At 31.0% G+C, this 18,855-nt stretch overlaps 1 protein-coding gene across 1 annotated transcript; it reads left to right on the top strand.

The window, feature by feature from the left end:
• Positions 1-8,491: 8,491 nt before the first annotated feature.
• LOC110705402 (aminopeptidase M1-like) lies at positions 8,492-16,891 on the top strand. The gene is made up of 19 exons (XM_021883253.1): positions 8,492-8,796; positions 8,898-9,043; positions 9,353-9,455; positions 9,897-10,083; positions 10,178-10,271; positions 10,374-10,527; positions 10,633-10,737; positions 10,841-10,957; positions 11,044-11,157; positions 11,729-11,911; positions 12,251-12,506; positions 12,597-12,718; positions 12,793-12,890; positions 14,131-14,308; positions 15,511-15,625; positions 15,720-15,787; positions 15,870-15,944; positions 16,223-16,300; positions 16,411-16,891. The coding sequence occupies exons 1-19, from the start codon at positions 8,566-8,568 to the stop codon at positions 16,591-16,593; spliced, it is 2,607 nt and encodes an 868-aa protein (XP_021738945.1). The 5' UTR covers positions 8,492-8,565; the 3' UTR covers positions 16,594-16,891.
• Positions 16,892-18,855: the final 1,964 nt, after the last annotated feature.

Genomic DNA, 18,855 nt, shown 5'->3' with positions numbered 1-18,855 from the left:
GTGGCCAAATTCAGCCTCTAAATATGATTTTCGGGCAGTTTTTGATTTTTAACGAAGTTTTTTTTATGCTTAATGTTTATGATTAGTTTTGGGTTTTGATTTTATAGTATAAAGTTTATATTTTTAGTATCAAAATCATATTTTTATGTTTTAAACTAATAATTTCAGATTATAATTATTGTTATAATTTTCAGATTTTATAAGTTTAAAAACCTAGGGTTTCAATTTATTTAAATTGGGATTTTAGGGTTCTTATGACTAATTAAATTGGGGCTTTTGTTCCTATTGTATTTCTAATGCATAATTAACCATAAAAACATGTTTTAAATGAATTTTTAAGGAGTTTTAATCTAAATTATATTGCTGGAAATTTGGTTAAGTATTAATTTATTGTTGTTGGTTGTTTTCTAGGAAGTGATTATTTCTTAGGAGACTTTTAAGTGATTAAAAGTGGCACAAAGGATTGTTTATACGAGGTACGTACATGTCTACTTCGTTGTAAGTAGTATCATGTTTAGGTACCAAAGAAAAGAACTTAGTTTCATGATTAGAGAACACTTGGATGAAAATTGTTTGATTAATTTGATTGTATTATTTATTATGTGTAATCACACAAACTTCATGTTTAATTATTATTTATTATATGTAATCACACTAAATTTTAGAGATGTATTATATTTCGTATTATTATTATTATTATGTGTGATATGATTTATTAATGGTACTCCTTGTATCTATGATTAATTATTATGATATTGTATGATTTGATTTGATTTGAATATCATATTACTTTTGTTGTATATAATTGATTGTACAATATAATTATTTCTAGGGTTTTAATGTTGTTGTTATAGGGAGTATTGTTTTATCAAGATTTTAGGGTTGTTATTAGTGCGCGTATTATTTTTGGGTTGAGATATGATTATATTTGGGTTATTAGTATGTGTTTTAAGAGTTGAGATATTATGAATCGAATTGTCATGTTAATTGGGAACATGTGCCATTATTGAGATACTATTTATTGTTTATGAATAATTATTTGATCGGTGTATGAGATCAAAAGGTTTGAGATTATTATTTTGTTATGGGTTTGAGGCTCGGCGTTATAGACCTTAGTCCTTGACATGTTGGTAATGAGATAATGATCATGAGTTAAGAATGAGGTACAATCTTTATTATTTATTTTTCTATGGTCCCCTACGGTGGGAATTGACCCGTATGTGGTCTGGTTCAGGGTGTTTTCTAGTTATTGGGAGTATTCAAGTTTTTATACTTGTTGGTTTTATTCGAATTACCCATGTCCAAGACTAGGTATAGAACAAAGAGCATGGCACACTCTTGGTTATGAGTTGAGTAAAGGATTATTATTATTCGAGGTTGAGTTGATAAAGGTTATTTTCAGAGTACAATGTGTTATGTAGTTTTGAACTACATTATTTAATTGAGCTAGTAATGTTGATTATCCTAGACTAACTTTGTGAGAATGGACTCACGCCCATTCTTGCATCGCGCTAAACTTTTATTTTAAATGGTCATTTTGGACCAAAATGATTTGGTGGATTGGACAACCTCGTCTATTGCTTACTCCAACTAAATTAATTAAATTAAATATAAAGAGTCAAGTGTTTGGAATTGATTAGCAAGTATGTTGAGTCGATTGAATTGTTTAAGTGTGGAGTCTTGATTAATGAATTTGTGTTGTATATTTATTTACTTTAATTAGTTGAGCATGCTAGGCTTGGTACGTTGTAGCTTGTATGTACTCGGCTTTGCTAATTGCGTGCTTTTGTGTATTTTCTTTTGGTCATGGCCTTCGCCTTTCAATGACCCTGTGATGATCCAATTATTACACTTGTATTATTGGGGAGCAGTATTGCACAGGTTAACTTGATGATGTGAAGTTCGGGGATTTGACATACGCATTGTCAAGGGATTGGTGTGATTGAGAGTATTCATTCTTTGTGTTGAACTTATTTATGTTTTACTATTTTAATTATGTTTTGGGATTTTGGAATATTGGTTTGGTTTTAATAAGGGCCTTTATGGTTCCAATTTGTAAGCTTTGACTTATTGGTTTTCTGAATTATATTATTTTAATATTAAAGTTGGATTTCCGCTGCAATCTTTGATAAAGCCTTAACGTTTTAACACGTGGCGGTAACATGCCAATGGTTCTCCTCTATTTTTATTTAAAGTAAGTGGTTTGGAAAAGGGAGAATTATTGGGGTGTTACAAATGTATCATATAACTAATATCATATCATATAACTAATATATAAAGCTAAACTTTTAGCAAGGTCACGAAATGGTGACACTTGGCATTCTAACTTTTCGTCAAGTGTCGCGCCACCTTGAATAGATTTAAATAGATTCATAAAATAAAAAAGGTAGTTAAAAATTCTTTTTTCAATCAAATTAGATAGAATTTTAGTCAATAAAATACCAAATAATAAACTTATAATTAGGTCACAAGACAACATCGTATAGTATTTTAACTTTTCGCCAAGTGTCGTACCACGTTGGATAAATATAGATAAACTTTTTAGAAAAAAAAAAGTTAATTTAGAATTCTATTTTCAATCAATTAAATTGAATTATAATATAATTTTATCTTAAAACTAATTTTGTGCCCGTGCGATGCCCGGGTTGTTTATTGAATAAGATAAATTTTTAATCTATATGTCAAATTTTAAAACATATCATTGATACAAAATTAGTTAGGAATTGATGTGTTTTTGTGATGATTTAAACTATATAGTATGTAATGACTAATAATAATAACATTGGTGAAAAACATTTCTTGACCCGTAACCTGAAATAATGACCCTGTCCGAAATGACTCGTGACCCGACCCGATTGACAGGTCTATACACAGTAATAAAATTATATTAGATTGTAAAGTATATTGTTTTAATTGAATATAATATATTATAAATAATGGATGTGGTGCATTTTGAGTTAGTTCCTTCGCTCCAAAAAAATACTATGATTAATAAAATTATAATTTAATTTATACATATGAAATATTGGTATTTTATCGAAAATAAAATTCTAAATTAAAAATTTTATCCTAAAATTTTATCCAAATTAGATTGTAAAGTATATTGTTTTAATTGAATATAATATATTATAAATAATGGATGTGGTGCATTTTGAGTTAGTTCCTTCGCTCCAAAAAAATACTATGATTAATAAAATTATAATTTAATTTGTACATATGAAATATTGGTATTTTATCGAAAATAAAATTCTAAATTAAAAATTTTATCCTAAAATTTTATCCAAATTTGATTGAAAATAGAATTCTAAAATTAACTTTTTTATCCTACAAATTGAATTTTATATAACTCTATCTTACGTGGCGCGACACTTGGCGAAAAATTGGAACGCCAAGTGTCGCTATCTCGTCGTCTGGCTAAAAGTTTAGCTTTATATATTAGTTATATGATTCCATAAACAACCCGGGCATCGCACGGGGCACAAAACTAGTTAAGCTAAACTTTTAAACCGACAACGAACAGAGATACTTGGCATTTTAATTTTTTTACTACGTAGTAACAATCATTTATTAGTATGACACGTATGATAAAAGTGTGGGATAAATTTAAATAGATTTCATAAGATAAAAATTTTGTTTAGAGTTTTATTTTCAATAAAATTTAAAACTGTATAGTTCTATATATAATATGTATCGCGCTCTTACAAAAATTAATGATATCCTACGTCAGAATATCCTTAATCAAAAGGGATACACCTCTCACATAATAATATTTATATCAATGATATGTTTTAAAATTTGGCACATAGATAAAATTTTATTTTAAAATTCTATAAACAAATCGGGCATCACCGTTAAAATTCCAAATAAGCAATCGTGTTTCAAAAAAAAATCCTAATATTCTAGAAGCTGAAGACTTACTTTCGAACTATGGGTTTTGAATAAATTATATGAGTACTAAAATTGTTAAAATAACAATAAAAAATCGTAAAATTAAATTATTCCTCCACTTATAAACATTTAAAGCCACAAAACATTAGTAAAATATAAGTAGTCAATTAATATAGGATTTTTAAAACCTATGGAAATATATTATGGAGGGAACTCGGGGCATCGCCCGAGGTACGTACTAATCTATCTATACTGATATACTAAAGTAATCCCAAAATAATTCTGATTACACGTGTCAACATCATATTAAAAAATTTCACTCCAAAAACATTTCTTTTTGTTGTCATTTTTTTCATAAAAAATAAATAATAATTTGATATAAAAGATAAGATAGAAAAATCAAATTATTTTAACTTATACAAGTAAAGAGGTACACGCTACGCGCGTACAATATAAAAATTTATTAATTTTATTTCTGTAAATAATAGTGCCTATATAAAAAGAAATTAATAACTTTTTTTATAATAAAAATTAAAAATTAAATATGGCTAAAAGATCATCCATGTTCCTTTTTATTATGAACCAGTTTATATTTGTTCCTAAGATATATGTATGATTAAAGAGAGTAGTTATTATTATTTTTTAATTTAAAAAAACAATTTAATTTTAACAAAAAAAAAACAGTGCTTGTACATTGATATATAGTTTTTATTGGTGGTTATTTTTTTTCTCTTTGGCATGAGTAATTAGTTTTAAGGGTGGTTTTTTTTACCGGAATAAGGGTAGTTATTTAGGAAAATATTTAATATTTAATTATAGCAGTTATGATTTTTTTTTTTTAAAAACATTTTATTTTATTTTAAGGAGGAAAAAAAAGAACAAATAAAGTGTTATAAAAAAAATTGTGAATAATTTAATTTTTAAAAAATGTGAATTAGAAATTTGGAAATTGAGAAGGGCATTTTAGGAAAAGTCAAATTTATTAACCAATAATGGTTATAGTAACATCAATTAAAATTAGTTTCCATATTTTTCGACCGTGTCTCGTATTTTGAATGTCAAACGATCTGATAATGCGGGCTTTCACATTCCGCTTTCGAGAATAATATGGATGTAAAATATATAAAAGGAGCATATGGTGTAGACATCTTGTACCTAAACCTCAAAAATATAGGTTCAGTTTTAAGTATAAAAGGATTGAAAATATAGAGTTACTTTTGTGTATGTGGACTATGAATATTTTACCTGTTTTTTTAAGATGGAATTGGAGTACAGTTATGCTACAAAGAAAAAATTGTAAAATTTTTGATATGATGAATGTGGACTACGTGGAATCGTGGCTGACTAAGTTTTTGTTTTTTTTTTTTTTTTTTTTTTTTTTTTTTTTAGAAAAAAAAAACCAAATGACTTTTAATTTTTATTTTTTTTTAAGATAAAACCAAGTGAAAATATGCTATGAAATGTTTTGTTCAAAAGAAAAAAAAAACACAGTGTGAGCAGATAAGATTTTTTTTTTAAAAAAAAAAATGTGAATTTCTTTTAAAAAAAGTAAAGTAGTAAATTGAGAAGGGCATTTTGGGAAAATACAAATTTATCACCCAAGATGCCTTTTCACTTTATATATTACAATAGATGATCCTGTTTTCAATTTAATCGAATTAATTAAAAAAAAAAAGGTTTGTTTCGTATCGATAATTCCAGTTATTGACCACTAAGTAAATTATTATACAAATTTTATTTTTCATGTTATGCATAAAAATAATCCAACCCATGCATGCATTAATTGAAAAACCCGAGAAACTACTCTATACTTATACTTACAATATACTAAAGTAATTATTGTATGGGACACTTGGCATAATATTGATAATTCCGGTTATATTAAAAAATAAAAATTATTTTAATAAATTTTAATTATATATTTGTAACACATAAGAATTTAATGGATAGACATTAATAAATTTAAATGACAAAAAAAATGTTACATAAGTCATTTAATTTTCTTTTTGATTAATTCTATTTCAATTTACTATTATTATTATTAATCATACTTTATAAATCCGTGCATTGCACGGGACCAAAACTAGTATGTAACTAAAAAACATACCAGCAATGAAACGTGTCATCTCCTGATATATCCTTAGTTATTTTTTTTAATTAAGTAAATCTGTTAATTAATAAAGAAACAAATCATTTACAAAATTAATACTTTGTATTTTTTTTATATATATATCATATTAATAATAATTATTAATAATAATTATTGTATTAAAAATAAAAACATTTCACAAATATTTCTAAAAAAATCTGTCAACTATAAACCAGAATTATTTACTTAAAATAATTTATGACCTATTTTACAGCAAAAAAAAATAAAAAAAATAAAAAAAGATTTTTTGTCTACTTTTGTTTAAGTTGTGTATTAAAAGTTACAATTACAAAAATTCAAATACCAAATCAACCTATCACATACCTTTATTATTTCTCAACTAATTTATGATTTTAATACTTATCAATCAATCAAAGTTTTGTATTGGCATTCGTACTCCGAAAAAACGTTTTCACTTATTACATACAGTTAAAAAAAAAAAGGTATTTAATAACCGCTAATTTAAAATTTCCATCTTATCTTCATTTTCCTAAACAAGTCGAGTTATTTGTGTTATTTCAGGAAAATAGAAGATCGATAGACATTGTTAACCTACTTTCCCACCATTTTCTCTACTCAATAATGGAGCATGAGAATTCTTCAATAAATAAAGTCAAGGAAATCAATTGAGGAGGTTAAGCTCATAAACTCCTACCATTAGGATAAACTATGCCTTTAGGGTCTGTTCAGTTTAGCTTAATTCAGTTAAGTTCCTAATTTCCTTCTTTCATAAACAATTCATTTTAGCTCTATTCAGTTCCTAAATTCCTTCTCTCATAAACGTTTCATTTCAACTTTATTCAATTCAGTTCAACCCCAATAAGTTCAGTTTAGTAAATCGGAACATGCTCTTAATTTATGTACTCCCTCCATCCCTGAAAGAACGATCCATTTAGGCTAATTTTATTTAGTCCCAAAAAATTGACCCATTTGTTTTCCCAACATCTATTAAAATTACAGAATTAGAAATATATCCACAAATATTTATGTCATGTAGCTCATTCTCCCTATTTACCCTTATATTTTTTCAGATCTTTGTGCCATCTTTCTAGGTGTTAATTGCAAATTATTGTTGACATGTGTTTTCCCATACATTTGTACTTGCAAATTAAGTTTCTTAATACCCGCGAAATCAACCCAAATGAGTCTTTCTTTCGGGGACGGAGGGAGTATTTTTTAGGGTTTTTGTTAAATGAGATGGTGGTGTTGGGGGTGTTGGCTTGTTAGGTATAGTGTTTATTGTGGTGTTGGGTTTCATCCGCCATTGATGATGAAGAAGACGGAACTCACGGAAGGGTACAGAGGAAGAAAGTGAGTTAACAGCAAAAGAAGAATAAGATATTGATAAGTTTGCTGCTCTCTCGTTTTTAAATACTTGCTCCACTTTCCTTTTGCGACTATTTTTAAATACTTGCTATATTTTCCTTTTTTGGAAAGTTTTTATAGTATTTAATTCATTTTTCTCAACAAGTGACCTAATTTTATTACTTTTAGATTATCTTCCCTCCAATTTACATTCCACATTTCCACTAACCCCAATACATCTATATTTTATTATTTTCACAAATTTGTCTTAAAACTCCGTACCTCTATATTTTATTTTATTTTTTTACAAATTGTGTTAAAACTCCGTGCATGGAGAAATGAAACAAATAATTAAAAACGGAGGGAGTATTATTCACCGTAATTTCCACTATCATTCATCGTTTCTCTAATTGAGTAATTGAGAAACCGGAGCTTCTTTACAAAACTCAACATTTTTTTTTGTAGAGAAAACATATAATTTTTTTTACAAAGAGAAAACATATAATTAATCTGTTGTCTTTTGATTAATTATAACGTGCTAATTGAGAGCACAAGTGTTAAGGGTCTGATGACTCTAGGCTCTTTTTTTTTGTTTAACTTAAATTATTTTTATTGAAATCAAATTATATTTGTTGAATTTAAATCATCATTATTATTTTATTTATTTTTTTAATACCAAAATCAACTTATTAGAATAGGGAGAACAGAGAATACCATGATCCAAATTTGCAGTAAAAATATACTTGTTGATTAGTTTTTATAACTAATTAACAAAAATTAGGCTTTGTTCTCTACTCTTAATTTTTTTTGAAACAGAAACTATATATAAAATTAAATTTACTTTGTTAAAATAAAAATGTTTTTTTAATTGATTTTTTTTTTTAAAAAAATCATTTTTATTGATTTTATATTTATACTTATATTAATTTTTTGAAGTTACATATTTTTATTGAATTAAAATTATTTTGATAAACTTAAATTTTATTAAATAATTTTACGTATTACAATACTCGAATAAGGTGAAGAATATAGAGCCTTTAACTCTTTAAGGGAATATATTCTTTTTCTTTTTCCACAAAACAAATTGTACAGTACGAAATATTTGTACTCACTAAAAGTGTATAAATAAAGTAACCTCGTAGAATCCTTCTGTTCTACTACTTAGTTAATGACTTGAAGAAGAGAAAGAGAGAGAAAAGTGAAAAAAACAAGAAACAACAACAATGGCATCTTCATCCTACTCAGACTTCAAAGGCAAACCTCGTCTTCCCAAATTTGCTTCCCCAAAACGCTACGATATCCGCCTTAAACCCAACCTTCAATCCTGCAAATTCGACGGTGTCGTTTTAATCGATGTTGATGTCGTTTCACCCACTAAACTCCTCGTTCTCAATGCTGCTGATCTCAATGTTGATTCTTCCTCTGTTTCCTTTAATCATAAGTCATCTTCTCAGGTTATAATCTAATCCCACTTCATTTTAATTTTGTTTTTTTTTTGAAAGATTTGATTTTTCAGTTTTTGGGCTAATAAAGATTTGATTTTTTTTGAATTTAGGAATTTCGATCTTCTGGGGTTGGATTGATTGAAGAAGATGAGTTATTGGTTGTTGAATTTGCGGAAGAGCTTCCTCTTGGAATTGGGGCTTTGAATATTTCTTTTCAAGGAACCCTAAACGATCAAATGAAGGGCTTTTATCGAAGGTGGTTTTTTTTTTTTTTTTTTTTTTTTTTTTTTTTTTATTAAAAATGGTTTTAATGGGTTATTATTTGTTATTGCATTACTGATTGTTTAATTTTGAGAGCAAAAAGAAAAAAAAAAAAAATCATAAAATAGTTAATCAAGGAAAGTGTTTGATTAGTTGGCCTTTATTATGAACTTTGAATTAGGCATGCAATGTACCCATTGAACTGCATTAGCTTCTTATGAACTGTTAGTTTTTGTTTTGGGCTGCTAAATTTTGATTCTTTGATTTAGTTTATTTATGTATGTTGTTATGTTCAATTGCTCAGTGTGTTCGAGATCAATGGGGAGAAGAAGAACATGGCAGTTACTCAATTTGAACCGGCTGATGCACGGCGATGTTTTCCGTGCTGGGATGAACCAGCTGCCAAGGTTTTTTCTTTCTGTTTCATTAGGGTGCTGATGTAATTAGGGTTGCTTAGATTTGTTTTACCACCATCTGAATCTGTTTGCTATGTTTACGTGTTATTCTAGGTTTTCGTTGTGATTAGAAGCATTGTTTGTGATATTCTTAGTGTTATTTGACACTTTGGTTAATCAGAAAAAGTTTCCTTAAAGTAGCTTGTTTTGACACTTGGAGTTAGATTTTGCCATGACTGCCTTCAATTTGAATAATGCGTTTAATTGTTTGTTGATGTTGTTGTGAACTTTTTTTTTGGTTATTTGCTACTGAGAGTGATATAATTGGGTAGGTGAACACCAAGTTGTCAGACATGTTAAGTCTTAACAATTTTGACATGTTGTAACTTGCTTTCACTTGTGTCCGTGGCCTTTGGCTTGTCATCTGACTTTATCCATCTCTCATCTGTTTAGGCTACATTCAAGATTACCTTGGATGTTCCATCAGATCTTGTTGCACTCTCTAATATGCCTGTCATTGAAGAAAAGAAAGAAGGAGATCTTAAGACAGTTTACTTTGAGGAGTCACCAATTATGTCGACATACTTGGTTGCTGTAGTTGTGGGTTCGTTTGATTTTGTTGAAAGTCACACATCTGATGGTATACTACACCTGACATTTTGTTGCTAGTGATTTTGATGAATTACATTTCAATGGACCTTTATATATGACCATGTTTCTTTCATATTGTGAAGGTATAAAAGTTAGATGTTATTGTCAAGTTGGCAAGTCAGACCAAGGGAAGTTTGCTCTGGAGGTCGCTGTTAAGACACTTGAATTATATAAAAAGTAACTTGCCCCTACTCTCTCTTTTCTTTGATGGTTCCAAGCTATGTATATTCCCATGTTTCTTCTGTTTTAGTGTTAATTTACCTTTTAACATTTTTAAAGATATTTTGATGTGCCGTACGCCCTACCCAAATTGGATATGATTGCTATTCCTGATTTTGCCGCCGGTGCCATGGAGAACTATGGTTTGGTCACATACCGTGAGAATGCATTGTTGTATGATGAGAAACACTCTGCCGCTGCTAATAAGCAAAGGGTAACTTATTTGTTTAGCTGGATGATCACTGATTCACTATAACTTGATCTTGTTCATTGCATTACTTCCCTTGTATATTCAGTGATAGAGTTCTTTTCTTTTAAGGTTGCTATTGTAGTTGCTCATGAATTGGCTCATCAATGGTTTGGAAATCTCGTGACTATGGAATGGTGGACTCATTTATGGCTGAACGAGGGATTTGCAACATGGGTATTCTAAATTTGTAACTAATCAAAGCAATTTTCTATTTATACTGCAATACAAATTGTTTTTTTAGTATTAATTATATTGAACTATTATTGGCTGTCTTCAGGTGTCCTACTTAGCAGCTGATGCTATATTTCCAGAATGGAATATTTGGACTCAATTTCTTGACCAGACTACTGATGGGCTTAGGCTGGACGGTCTTTCTGAATCACATCCTATTGAGGTTTTGTTTTGCTTATTGTTTGCTTTTCTAGGTGTAACAGTGTCTGGAAATTCAACATATAATGCTAAACTGTGTCTTACTTCCAGGTGGAGATTAATCATGCTAGTGAAATCGATGAAATATTTGATGCCATCAGTTACAGGAAAGGCGCGTCTGTCATCAGGATGCTGCAAAGTTATATTGGTGCAGATACATTTCAGGTTCAGTCCTGTTGTGTCCACATAATTTCTGAATTTGCTATTTTGTTTTCTGTTGTTTTTGGAACTGCATGTTGTTATCAGCTTCATGTTTATGTTGTTTTGAATTCTTGTTTTCTGTTGTTTATGTTGTTTTGCCTCAGACCATCATGCTTCTAGAATCTGAATTCTACTTCTTTGTTGTCTTTGTAACCGTTTTAATTTCTACTTTATTCATCAACTGTCTCAAGGGTCCCCAAAATAGTATAGGGTTGCATTAATTGGCATAGAAGAAATGAAGAATCATTTGTCTTCACATGCTCTATGGAGTAATTTCGTATTAGTTAGGTAGTTCTGACATTCTATTATTGTGATTATGATTGCTAGAGACCTGATTTGATTGTTATACTTTGCCTCGCTATTGCATGACCTTCTAATGTGGTTTTGTTCTATCAAAAGTATTCTTTGGTCTCTTTTACATGGCTGCTTGGTTAGACATTATGATATGCCCTTTATACTACTATATGTCTTCAACTTTCATTGTTGCTCAATGTTGGATGGTTTGGCTTAAGTTTATCTTAATTGCTTCTACCAGAGAGCTCTTGCATGCTACATAAAGAAGTATGCTTGCTCAAATGCAAAGACTGAAGACTTATGGGCTGTTCTTGAGGAGGTATCAGGCGACCCGGTAAAGGAACTAATGAATTCATGGACACAACAGAAAGGATATCCTGTTGTTTCTGTGGGGGTCAAAAACCAAAAGCTGGATGTAGAACAGGTGCAATGCTTGCGATTAAATAATTCTTTAGTGTTACACTTGGAATTTACTTTGTTTGCCTCATACTTCCTCCTCTTTTTGTAAAGTGCAACGTTTCCTCTTTTTAAATAGTTGTATAATAAGTGTTAACATTTCTACTTTTTGCTACAGTCTCTTGACTCTCTTCTTATCTCTCTTTTAATTGCATTGGACCACTTTTTTTGTCTCTCTCTATCTCTCTCTCTGTACAACCTCTACATGTTGCACTTATAAATAAAATGGGAGGAAGTATGTAGGTTTTGTATTAGGTAGTTTGTTCTTGCATTGATTTTAGAGCTAACATTGTGCAATTGATGACAGTCACACTTTTTGTTGAGCGGTTCTCCTAGTGACAGCCAATGGATTGTCCCAATCACTTTATGTTGTGGATCTTACGATAACCGTTATAGTTATCTCCTGAAAGGGAAGTCTGGAAGTCTCGTTATCAAAGACGGTGGTTGGGTTAAGCTTAATGTAGACCAAACAGGGTTTTATAGAGTGAAATATGATGAAGAACTTGGAGCTAAGCTTCGACATGCTATAGAGAGTGGCCAATTGTCTGCAACAGATAGATTTGGTATGATATTGTTATAATTCTGGCCTGATTTTGCCATTTCTAGTAATGAAGTAATTTTGCAATGTTTGACATTTAAATTCTTGCCAACAGGTGTTTTGGATGACTTGTTTGCCCTGTGTATGAGTGGTCAGCAATCTCTGATAACTTTGTTGACTTTGATTGCATCATTCAGAGAGGAAACTGAATATACTGTTCTTTCCAATTTAATAAATGTAAGTTCACAGTCATTTGTGATTGAAGCAACTCAATTGTGCAAAACCCTTATTTTGTATTTCTGTTTCCTTAGATAAGCTACAAAGTTATGAGAATAGTTGCTGATGCTACACCTGAATTAGTTGATAACCTCAGAAAGTTCTTCATCAACCTTTTTGAGTATCCAGCAAGGTTAGTGTCTTTTATATGAGATCAAAATGAGTATATTTATTTATGCAGGTAACAACTGTTACATTTATGACAATCTCATGCATTTGGTTGGAGCTATTTAATCAAGCTGTATCTGTTTTGTGCTATCCATTCGTTTTTCTATAGGTTATAATATATTTGTCTTAGGATTAAGGATGTAAACAATCCTAGCTGGTGACCTTAAATTGCTCTTCTGGCTCATTCTTCCCTAAAATTGATTCCACGAGAAGTTCTTAGAGATAGTCTTGCCTCTTTTCTGATATGTGAGAGATCTAGGAGGTAAAGAATTATAAATGTTGGAATCGGAGGATTTAAATGATGCATAAGCAAGTAGAGTTTTGACTTACCAGTGTAATTATTTGGAAAACTTTACACTCCCTCCGTTTTTAATTGATTGTCCTATTTAGAATCTTTAGTCATTTCAATGCTTTTGGAATATAATACTTTAAGGATCTATGTTAGCTAAGAAAAAGGAAAATAAAACAGAGAGATTAACTAAAATAAACAACTATGTTAAATGGATGACGAAATTGTAGAAGAGTAGTAGACATTGGTATTATCTAGTAGTAAAGAGGGGAAAAAATATTTCTTTGAGCATTAGTTAATTAGGCTACCTTGTAGCAACAAACACTGGGATGATTTACTCAGAGATGCTAAAGTTCCTTCTTGTGTTTGATATCTCTAGGATTTATGGACAATAACTTCAGACTTGAAGTTTGATTTCAATATGTAGCATTTAGAATATTAGAGTGAGATTTTTTGTGCGCACTGAGCCCTTGAGGTTTATCACCAAATATGTAGCTTTTAGAGTGAGAAATATTTGTCCGCCTGAGCCCTGATGCTCTGTCACAAATATGCTGCTTTTTGAGCATAGCCTATAGGTGGAGGCGTGGTCGCGTGGAGCAACCATGGTGAAGTTTTTTTTTTTTTTTTTTTTAAATTTTATTTTAAATGTAAAAATATTTACTATGTTGCTAAGATTTTTTTTCGGCATGTGTGGGCCTGTGGGGTATTATGCGTTGAGATATGAAGTTGTTAGTTTGTAACTTTATCTTTTTCTGTTTATATGTCTTGTGCCATGCTTGTTAGTTGTTACTGTTAGTCAACTTGCCAATGCTTGGGAACTAATGGCAGTTTGATTTTGACTCTGCCTTTGCCATTGTGGCTTTGCTTATTTTCTTCTTGATTATTCTATATTAAGAAAATAAATAAATATTTGTAGGAAACTTGGCTGGGAGCCCAAGTCAGGTGAGAGCCACTTGGATGCTATGTTGAGAGGGGAGCTACTAACTGTGCTTGCTGAGCTTGGGCATGAAAGTACCCTGAATGAAGCCATTAGGCGCTTTGATGCATTCTGTGCTGACAGGGATTCACCGCTTCTACCACCTGATGCAAGAAAGGTATTTTATCTCATAAAATTGACTTCTTTGTATGTATCCATAATTCTCTCTCTCTCTCTCTCTCGTCCAATGCTTGAAATAACACATTTACATGGTTTTATAAAAAGATGCTTTATGATTGTTTACTTTTTCATCACTTCATCTGAGTATATATTTTTGGGTAAAAAAGCAAATTCTGGACGGGAGGGAGAATGCACAAGACCAAAAACTGTGGCAAACTTAGGGTTACATTGGTGAAAAGAAGTGAAGCCCATGGAAACCTATATCTACCTTTTACCCTGATCTGACAACTGTGCTACCAAAGATAAAGCATTGGAATAAAATTATAAGTGAAACTACAAGAGGAAATAAGGGCTACCCATGCTCAATTTACAGTTAGGATAGTCCAAGTATGTGAAAATCGGCTGAATAAAACACACTCTAAGTCCATTAGAGGTCATTAAGCCCTATATCATTCAGTAGTTTGTATAAGCGACCCAATAGTTGCCATAAAGTAAAGAAAAACCAGTAAGCAAATGAGCACTGTGCCAATCCTATTTGTTCCTTCCATTTGTAATCGAAGAGTATATTAGGGAAAGTGAATCTCAATGTGATACTAATAAAACAATAGGGATTCTAATTCTATAATAATCTGTGACTTTTCAAAAGTATTCTGGAATGATGCATTGGAAGGAGAGAATGATGATTAAAAATTGGAAATGTTGGAATGATGCATGGGGAAATTCAATTTAGTGGAAAATTGTTTAAGAGATTGTATGGAAAGGAGAAGGGTGGTATATTTTTGTACATTCACCAAAGAAATTAAGGAAAATTGATGGAATAGTATAACCATATATGGAAAATTTCCAAATTAGAAGAATTTTTTAACCTTCCTGATTGGGAAATAGATTGACAAATAGGATTGGAGGGAGTAGTGTTTTTCTTTCTTGACACACCGTTATACAACTGACATATCTATATCAAATCACATTATTTATTAAAGGACTTCCTAGCTCTACCTTACATCTGCATTTATGGCCGGTCCTTGTATTATGAACACTTAGCTCTCTGTGTCTCATCTGCTATATATTAGGTATTTGGTGAATCAGATCTTTAGGGCCAAATTAGAACATGTTTGTCACATATATGTCCTTTGCCAATCCTGGCCTTACTATTTAAAGCTCAAGATCTCATAATGGTTGTGTGTTTTGTGAATTGTGTAGGCTACATATACTGCTGTGATGCAGAAAGTCAATGCATCAAATAAGTCAGGTTATGAAGCTCTTTTAAAAGTATACAAAGAGACTGATCTGAGCCAGGAGAAGGGACGTATAATAGGTAATAATATCACCTCGTTGCATAATTTTGAGGCTACCTAGTTCACTCATTGACTTCTCTTTTTTCTTTTTTTTTTGGCATGGGGGAAACATAGGTTCACTGGCTTCATGTCCAGACCCAAGTATTGTTCTTGAAGTTCTCAACTTTTTGTTGTCTCCTGAGGTAAACTAAACCTAAACTTTTGATGTCTGATTCCAAATGATGCAATATCTTGATCTTGATTGTTTTAACATAAATTGTGAAGGTTCGAAGTCAAGATGCTATTTTCGGACTCTCAGTCAGCAAGGAAGGGCGTGAAACTGCTTGGAAATGGCTTCAGGTTATTCCTATACTACAGTACTGGAAATCTTATTCCTAATCAGTGTATTTGTGAAATATTTGATAGCTCGCTTTGATTATGTTTATGAGTGGTGACTATGTATGAACGGCTTCGTTTAGTTTAGACAACGGTCATGCATGCATAATGCAATCCACAATTGTCGTTGCTTTAAAAAAAAAAAAAGAAAGGAAATTCTGATTTTGGTTACAAAGTGTTGGTATATGTATTATTTTTACCAAATGTTTAGCTCATTTTTTTTTCACCAATGCTGCTTACAGGATAACTGGGATTACATTTCAAAAACATGGGGCTCTGGTTATCTGATCACCCGCTTTATCAGTGCAATTGTGTCACCAGTATGTCTCTTTCTTTCTCTTTTATATGATTTGGAATTGCACACTCAGAGCATTTGCTATATTTTTGCTTTGGTTATTTGCTGACGAGTATTCACTTTGGAATTCCACAGTTCTCCACACTTGAAAAGGCAAAGGAAGTCGAGGAATTTTTCTCAAGTCGAATGAAGCCTACGATTGCAAGAACCTTGAAGCAGAGTCTTGAGAGAGTTCAAATTAATGCAAGGTGGGTTCAGGCTGTTCAGAATGACAATTACTTTGCACAAGTTGTGCAGGAACTGTCACATAGGAATTGATGAGCTCCGGTCCAGCCTCCCGGTCTTGAAAGGAACAGGTGGAGTGGTGGAAGGTACCCCAAGAATAAAATTGTAATTGAAACATACGGGTTCGAGCTTGTTTGACCATGGCTTGATCATTGGGGGTCCTGTATTAGTATAAGTTTATTTACTAGTCCGAGTTTGTTTGACCAACATGGTTTGTGTTTGTCTAACTTTTTTTTTTTAAAAAAATATTAGTATAAGTTGAGCTTCTTTAGCTTAAAGTGATTAAAAATAAATAGTGTTTTTAATGGTTAGCATTTCATTTTAATTAAAATTTAAAGCTACTTTTCCTCAATTTTTTCTTCTCAATTACCAATCAATAAAAAATCTATACAAAACAAGACATGCTAGCATGACCTCGCTCTTGTTAGATGATTAGTTGCGTAATATGTCCGTTAACCATTATCTAACCAATTAATCTTAACTTCCATTATAATTAATGTCTCAATTTGCGTTTCTTGAAATTATCTCGATTTGCATTATTAGAATGACTTGTTTAAGATTTTGAGTCATTTTAGCCCTTAAACATCCAATTTGAGGCCAAAGTTGGAAAAAGATTTAGAAATGTCTCGATTTGTGTGTTCGAAACTCTATCTCAATTTATGCACTGAGAAAATAGCTTAGTTTGATCCTAAAACTCTAAAAGATCCAAATTGAGGTAAAATTGGGCAAAAAAAAAAAAAAAAAACTATAAATGTCTCAATTTGTGTGCTTCAGGGTGAAAGGGTAAAGGATTGGAGTTTTTCGTCCTTTAGGGTTCATGCATCAACTTTTTGGTGGTTGAATCGGCGACGAATTGCTGTTGTTGTTTCGGCGGTGCGTTGTGCTGGGTGCGGTTCGCAGGGTGGGTGCGTTTCATAAGGTGGGTGCGGTGGCTTGGGTGAAGTCCGGTGGGTGGTTCGCTGGGTGGGTGGGTTTGGAGGAGGGAAGAGTTGGTGGTGCGTGGGTGGTTTTGCAGGAGGGAGGTTTTATTTATTTATTTATTTTTTAACAAAAGTTAACGTTGTTAACTTTAGGATTAGTTGGGGGTTACATCGTAGACACTAAAGGTACCTTGGGGTTACAGTGTGGAATTTTAAAAATGGGTGGACACAGTTTAGAAAAGTGAATACCTCAGGGGTACTAAGTACAAAAACCCTTATTTTTTTTTTCAATTTTTATGTTCATAAAATTTATCAATTATTGTTAGGGGTTCGTGTTGATTCTAAAGATTCAATTTGAAGTTCACATTGACAATTAATTACCATAAACATCTTGATTTGCATGCCTTGGTTTGCATGTTGAAAAAATGGACTAGTTAGGTTTTGAGGGTTATTTAAACCTTTAAGATACTATTTTGAGGTCACATTTAGCTAAAAAAAATTATAGGACGAGTGTTTATGATTATAGTGAGCTGTATATAATTGATTGATTGTCGAAGTATTTGGGGAAACATCCCACATTAGCACTTTTTTTTTCCCCAAATCCCTACATGTTTAAAAGGTACACGTAATTTTCCTTTTTTTTTAAAAAAAAATAAATTGGACAAGTAATTCATTTTTTAAACAAAATTAAAATGTACACGTAAATTTCCTTTTAAAAAAAAAATTGGGCAAGTAATTCACTTTTTTAAACAACATTGCGAAAATGGATAGTAAACCCGCCCCAAACCGCATATACGGGTAATTAATACTACAGTAAAAGGATATTGCGAGTATCGACACTTTTAATTTCACAAAAGTTTCCCCAAAATATTAGGGTTCTTATTTTCGCCAGTTGATTCTCCCATTGAAGAGGCAATCTGCTCGTCCACTGAGGTCATCAATTTTATCTGAATGGCTCCTAAGCCAATTAATCCAAAGGTTAGTCCGAAAATTCTAGAAAAATCGAGTAAAAACGATAAAAAATTGAAGGACTTTGATCCTAATTCAATTTGTGAAAACAGTAGAATTTCTATCAATCTTGAAATTGATGTCGATTTTTTCAAGAAGTATATGTGTTATCTCCTAAGAAGTATTCGGAGGGGGTACTAAGAGCAAGTTTAGCCAAAAAATCCAAGAGAAATGGAACAAATATTTAAAGTCGATTTTTTCAAGAAGTATATTAGTCTTTTGAACAAAATTAGATGATGAAAAAAAAAATAGAGAGAGCCAAACAAAAATCTCTCATTGTGATATAAATTAGTTAATAAAACATAAAACGTTACCTGAAACAAATTATATTAAAATAAATTTTTAAATTAACAAATTATATAAAATA

This window comes from Chenopodium quinoa, unplaced genomic scaffold, assembly GCF_001683475.1.
Source record: "Chenopodium quinoa cultivar QQ74 unplaced genomic scaffold, ASM168347v1, whole genome shotgun sequence".
NCBI classification, from domain to species: Eukaryota; Viridiplantae; Streptophyta; class Magnoliopsida; order Caryophyllales; family Amaranthaceae; genus Chenopodium; species Chenopodium quinoa.
The sequence above is the reverse complement of the archived record's forward strand: the minus strand, read 5'-3'. Positions and strand labels throughout refer to the sequence as shown.

Bases quoted from the DNA above. Each gene is read 5' to 3' on its own strand.
- LOC110705402 (XM_021883253.1), top strand. From the start codon at position 8,566: ATGGCATCTTCATCCTACTCAGACTTCAAAGGCAAACCTCGTCTTCCC. The intron at 9,456-9,896 runs GTTTTTTCTTTC...TCATCTGTTTAG, and splicing joins GGGATGAACCAGCTGCCAAG to GCTACATTCAAGATTACCTT. The intron at 10,958-11,043 runs GTTTTGTTTTGC...TCTTACTTCCAG, and splicing joins CTGAATCACATCCTATTGAG to GTGGAGATTAATCATGCTAG.